The sequence below is a fragment of the Corvus cornix genome, chromosome 27, assembly GCF_000738735.6.
Source record: "Corvus cornix cornix isolate S_Up_H32 chromosome 27, ASM73873v5, whole genome shotgun sequence".
Taxonomy (NCBI): domain Eukaryota; kingdom Metazoa; phylum Chordata; class Aves; order Passeriformes; family Corvidae; genus Corvus; species Corvus cornix.
In genome coordinates this window covers 781,650-787,631 of record NC_046355.1, presented here as the reverse complement: position 1 = coordinate 787,631, position 5,982 = coordinate 781,650, and the positions used below count along the sequence as shown (strand labels likewise).

At 48.7% G+C, this 5,982-nt stretch overlaps 1 protein-coding gene across 1 annotated transcript; it reads left to right on the top strand.

Moving 5' to 3' along the window:
• The first annotated feature begins 219 nt into the window (after positions 1-219).
• LOC104697749 (keratin, type I cytoskeletal 19-like) lies at positions 220-5,286 on the top strand. Its single transcript, XM_010412767.3, has 8 exons — positions 220-874; positions 1,842-1,924; positions 2,281-2,437; positions 2,662-2,823; positions 3,265-3,390; positions 3,494-3,720; positions 4,036-4,181; positions 4,950-5,286. The coding sequence occupies exons 1-8, from the start codon at positions 305-307 to the stop codon at positions 4,973-4,975; spliced, it is 1,497 nt and encodes a 498-aa protein (XP_010411069.1). The 5' UTR covers positions 220-304; the 3' UTR covers positions 4,976-5,286.
• Positions 5,287-5,982: the final 696 nt, after the last annotated feature.

The window sequence follows — 5,982 nt, the reverse complement described above, 5'->3', positions numbered from 1 at the left end:
GCATCATACAAAAAGCTGATGACTCATAAAACACTATTTTACTTTTTGGAATAAGCTGCTGACATGTAAAGTATCTTCCTTGTGAACTGGGATTTCTAGAGGGAAACTGCCTATGGGCTATTTAATCTTGGCATAAACAGCCAGACTAGCCAGCCCCGTGGGAAGAAGAAACACCCCACAGGTGACACCCCCTTTGGAAGGTATAAATGGAGACCTGCGGCAGCCGCCAGCCTGCAGTCGGACTCAGTATCACGCTCTGCATCTTGCTTTGGGCTGTGGGTTGGCGCTGCAGCTGGGCCTCGCCATGAGCTGTAGTATTAAGCAGACAACTGGCTCTCTCAGGGGCAGGACCAGCGGTGGCAGCTGTGTGATTGGTGGTGGTGGTGGTGGCGGAGCGCGGATCTCCTCGGTGTCCTCTGGAAGATACACAACTTGCGGGATAGGCGGTAGCCGAGGGTTTTCTGGGAGAAGCTACTGTGGTGGTGTGAATTACGGAGGAGGACTGAGCACTGGCAGTTTGGTCGGTGGAAACTTTGGAGGTGGCTTAGGAGCCGCTGTCCTCGGAGGATGTCCAGGCATGGGATTCAGTGGTGGCAGTGCTCGCTTTGGCGGTGGCATGGGAGGTGGCATGGGTATGGGTCTTGGTGGAGGTGGTTTTGCTGGTGATGGCATTCTTCTTTCTGGTGACGAGAAGGTCACCATGCAAAACCTGAATGACCGCCTGGCTTCTTACCTGGACAAGGTGAGGTGCCTGGAACAAGAGAATGCTGACCTGGAGTGCAGGATCAGGGAGTGGTATGCCAAGCAGGGCCCTTTTTGTGAGCCACGGGACTACAGCTGCTATTACAAAGAAATAGAAGATCTTCAGAACCAGGTAACATCCTTTCTCAGCTGCTTTCTCCCTTGCAAGGCTCTCTCTGGTGCTGGTTCATAACTGGGTCCATTATTGGGAGTAACAAATCATTGCTGTAAAATTGTAAAATTTGCTTTTTGCAAACAGCCATTACAGCATCTGCCTGTGGAAAGCTCAGAGCTCAGAGGTAAAACTGGAGGGTTTGGGCTGTTTCTGTTGCTTTTATTCATCAGACATATTGAAGGGGAAAATGTTACTTCATGGAATGTATCTGGATGGGCTCAGTGGTCTTTTTTAATTCAGTTTGTGCCGAGGTGGTCAAATAGATATATGGCAAGAAAAGAACTAAAAGATAAATAAATAATGGATCACATTAATTTGCCTGAATTTATATGATTGTCATCAGTCTTGCAGAATTCCAGTTAAACTTTATTTCTTGCAGAATTCCAGTTAAACTTTATTTCCTTTTTCTTATTAGTTTACTCTTTCAGGTAGAATTGGGAAATATAGGGCATCTAATTAAAACTAAGAAAAAAGAGAACATTGCCATAACACATTTGGAATGGGCAATTTAAAATTAAAAACTTTTGCAAAGTGTTTGGCAAAAATTTCAGACATCAATGCACAAAGAATAAAGAGAAAAGAATCCAGGAAAGGAACAGAATGAGATAGGCTTGTCATTAATTCTTCAAATAAAACTTTAAATCTCATAAGATTTAGATTTAAGAGGCTGAGGTGGATTGTGGCAGGTGCTGGACAGTAATTACATCTCCCGGACTCTGCACCTGAACCACGAATTTTATCATTTTAATGTCTTCACTGCACTTCCCTGAACATCCCTGTGAGTGCTGCACCCCTCAGCTCCCCATCCCTGATACCCAGGATTTTAAAAAAGAGAGGGAGGAAGAGGGTCTGGTTGCAGCAGGCAATGGGTGCCTTGAGCCCAAGGACATGGAGCAGAGACCAGGAACAAATGTTCTTTTTCCAGATTGTCTGTGCAACCATAGACAACAACAAGATCATTCTGAACATCGATAACAGCAGGATGACAGCCGACGACTTCCGAGTGAAGTGAGTACCCGGGGCTGTCCCCTCCTCTGTCACTGCCCTCAAAGCTCTCAGCTGCTCTCCTGTGACCCAGGACAGGCTGGAGGCTGTGCAGAACTCTCTCATCCATTGCCTCTAGAGCTGCCCTAATTAGGGGCAGTTCCAGGAGGGGAAGTTTGGGATGCCAAGCTGGTTTTGAGTAGAGGTTAAAAGAAGCAGAAGGGATCTGCAGACTGGGAGCAGTGAGGGTTCAGCCAGGCTGCTGTTCCAGCATGTGCTGTCTCTCAGAGGGGAAGGTTTTGGGGTTTCCTGTCAGAGCTCAGAAACACTGGTGGTGTCAGACACTGACTGCTCTTTCTTTCTTCTTTCCTCCCTCACAGGTACGAGACGGAGCTGGCCCTGCGCCAGAGCGTGGAGGCCGACATCAACGGGCTGCGCCAGGTGCTGGACCAGCTGACGCTGTGCAGGTCTGACCTGGAGGCACAGCTGGAGTCGCTGCGGGAGGAGCTCTGCTGCCTGAAGAAGAACCATGAGGAGGTAGGTCCTGCCCTCTCCTGTACAAAGCATTCGCTCCTGTGGGATCCATCACCCCAGGGTGCTGCTGCGGAGGGCCGTGGTTGATGGATACCATCATGTGGCCCAGGAGTTGTGAAGGTCCATCAGAGAGGGGCTCTGCAGGGCCCTGCTCCCTGTGAGGGAACTTGGCTCCCTCTATTTTTTCCTTTATTTTAAATCTGATCTGATCTGGATGGTGTTTCCAGGAAATGTGCTGTCTGAGGAAGCAATCAACTGGAGATGTGAGCGTGGAGGTCAATGCCTGCCCTGGCCCAGACCTCAGGAAGATCCTGGAGGAGATGAGGTGCCAGTATGAGACGCTGATTGAACGCAACCGCAAAGAAGTTGAGGATTGGTACGAGTGCAAGGTGAGTAAATTCCCATAGCTCTGACTTTTCCCTGGCTAACACCCAGGCAATGGTCCCGCAGGGATTTATTGCATGTAAAAACCACACAACAGACTGAAAGAACGTTTAGCATTGGTTCACACTGACCAAGTGACACAAGGGAGGGACACTACCACCCTGCATCCTTGTCATGGGCTGAGGGAAGCTCTGCATGTTGGTGGGACTTGAGGCAGGAATTTTCTACAAAGCAGTAAGTGGTGAGAAGAACTGGAAGCAGCATTATTAGAAGAGAAAGAGGAATGACCAGCCAGGTTTACACTACCATTAGGAGGAGAGTTTTCACCCAAACCCTTCTCATTTTATGTCTTTGCTCTTTCTAACTTCTCTGCTCTTTCCTTAATACTTGATCCAACTTACATTGCACATTCTCTGAAGCTCTTTATGCCGGATTGGTGATTTCAGATTGAGGAGGTGAATCGGGAGGTTATTACAAGTGGTCAGGAGGTGGAGACGTGCAACAACCAGGTGACTGAACTGAGACGCCAATTGCAAGCCCTGGAAATCGATCTCCAAGCTCAGCTCAGCCAGGTGAGTGTGAGCTGCTGCAAACCTCAGCCATCTCACAGAAGTCATAGCTAAATGCAGTGTTTCTCCTGCCTATATTTGTCTTATGTCCCATGTCACTCCTCAGAGGGACAACCTGGAGTCCTCGCTGGCAGAGACAGAGTGTCGCTACAACAACCACCTTGCTGAGCTGCAGAGCCAGATCACCTGTGTGGAGCAGCAGCTGGCTGACCTGCGGGCAGAGATGGAGTGCCAGAACCAAGAGTACAAGATCCTGCTGGACGTCAAGTGCCGCCTGGAGCAGGAGATCCACACGTACCGCTGCCTGCTGGAGGGTGGCCAGCAGGACCTTATGTAAGTGGGCTTGAGACACAGCAAAAAAAATATAATAAAATACCTGTGTCCTGGTTATTGCAACATAAGAGCAAAGTGAAGGACCTGCCCAGCTCCTTCTCACTTACTGACTTATTTGGGCTGCCTGGTGTCATGATGGTGACTTGCTTCCTCCCCTGTGCCAATTGCTGCCACAAGGAGAACGGTCACTGCAACATTCTGCCAGTTTTCTGCCAAAAAGGGAAACAGACTGAGAACAACAGGGACACTGAAAATCTGTAGCTCTAGTTTATACATCATTTCCCTTACTAAAATGTTATTTTCTTGTCTCCTCAGTCAGCAAGGAGGAATTGGTCAGTCTTCAGGTCTAGGAGGAGGAGTTGCAAGAAGCAGTGGAATAGGAGGAGGAGGCATCATTAGGACAAGCCACACTTACACTTCGTCTGCCCAGATCCCATCCTGTGCAGCTGCGGAGATCCAAGGTAAGAACAGTCCCACTCTAAACATTTCCACAGTCTCTGCTCTAATGCAACACTGATGGGCTGGAAGAAAAATCTTTCCCACGTAGCTTATAGGTGCTACTTGAAAGTTTTATTGTGGGGCCCCTGGGAAATACAGGACAGGAGCAACAGAGGAGTGGCTGAGAGGATAGGTTTTGGGAGCTGGGACTCTGCTGGGATGCATGAGAATTGCCAAAGGGAAGAGGGATAGAAAGGAGAGGGACAGAGCCAGCAGGCAGGAAAGCCATGGAGAACATGGAAAAAGGACTGACGTGAGATGTGGGACAAAGGAAAGAGCAGGAGAGAGGAAAAGTACTCAGAAATCAGGTGGGCAAAAAAAAGTGGGAATCATGGGATACTGGCAGATAACTACTAGTCATAATTCAAGGGGAAACTTCCAGCCAAACTGAAAAGGAAAGAAGGAAATATAGTGACAGTTGGTCCAGGAGAATGACGTGAGCAGGGGCATTGATCTGGCATGGACCCCAATGCCATTCCCTCATCCAGATCACTGCTGGAGCAGTGTCTGAAGCTTCCACCTTTTGGCATTTTGATGCAGCCCGTGCTGCAGCCAGTGACAGATCCATCTGCCTGGCTGGCAGGAGCCATCAGATCTTCCCAGGAAGGGGCAGTATTTATCTGAAATTCTAATTGAATTGGCTTGTGAAACGATCACGTGTAGGGAATGACAGTGTGGGAAAGAATCTATTTTTGCTATAAACACAGTAATGTTTCCTTTGATCTCTCCAGTGCCTTGCCGAAGGATTTGTGATTAAGCAGAGAAACAAGAATATCCAACAAGAGAAGCCTGAAGCAGAGCTATGGATGAAGAGAGAGAATATTTACTGCATGTGTCTGCAGAGAGCACGGAGCGTGCTCATCTGTGTTGCTCAGCCGTGCTAAGCAATGTGTCAGAGGGATGAGCAGAGCATTGGGCCACATTCTGCTTTACTTTGCTATTTGCTATTCCAGTCTGTGTGGCCCAGCACCACGACTGTTGCTGTAGTCAGCCAGGGCTATGATCACTTATGTACCTGCTGGTGAAAATTGTCTCTAATAAAACCTTGCTTCTGCCTGATGCAATCAAGAACCTGTGTCTGAAACTTTGAACACCAGGTGCTGATCCATGAACAAGGGGCACCTAAACTGGTCAGGATCATCCTGCACTGGGAATAAAGATGCTTTGCCAGTGGGAGCCAGAGAATGGCCTCGCTGACCTGGCAGGTCTTGTCCAGCTCCTCCCTGTTGTCACAGCCTGAGGCAGGTGTTGCCCATTCCTGTGTGACACCTGCCCTGACCCCCATGGACCCGCAGGTCAGGCAGAGGCCTGTGTCCTTCTCACACAGCATTGGGCTAAAACACAGTTTTAGAAGAGTTTCCAAAGTCAGTGATGGAACATCTGGAGACAGTTTGCCTTGGTCCCAGTCTAGTGCTGACACATCTGGGCTGAGCCCTCTCATGCTCCATCTCCCAGCCTGGGGACTGTTGAGGATGAAATCTTGGTTCCCACAACTGATTCAGTTTCTGCTGACATGGCTTATTGTCCAACCTATCCCTTTCATTTTATAGGAATCTTCACATTGGGAAAAGGACTGGAGGCAAAAGGTTTATCTCCTCTCTTTTCACATAGTGACTGAGTCATTTACTGGTCATCCTCGGATTGCCAAGAGTTTCGACCTGAAAATCAGGAGTGGTTGAAAGATCATCTCTGCGTTAAACACACCTTGTCTGGGGAGCTGCAGAGGGCAGGGTGGGAGCTGAAAAAGTGCAGCTTAACAGAGAA

What these genes read in the sequence shown, in the direction of transcription:
- LOC104697749 (XM_010412767.3), top strand. Translation starts at nt 305, where the DNA reads ATGAGCTGTAGTATTAAGCAGACAACTGGCTCTCTCAGGGGCAGGACC. An exon ending in TAGAAGATCTTCAGAACCAG is followed by an intron (nt 875 to 1,841) that starts GTAACATCCTTT and finishes TTCTTTTTCCAG; the next exon opens with ATTGTCTGTGCAACCATAGA. An exon ending in TGCAGCTGCGGAGATCCAAG is followed by an intron (nt 4,182 to 4,949) that starts GTAAGAACAGTC and finishes TGATCTCTCCAG; the next exon opens with TGCCTTGCCGAAGGATTTGT.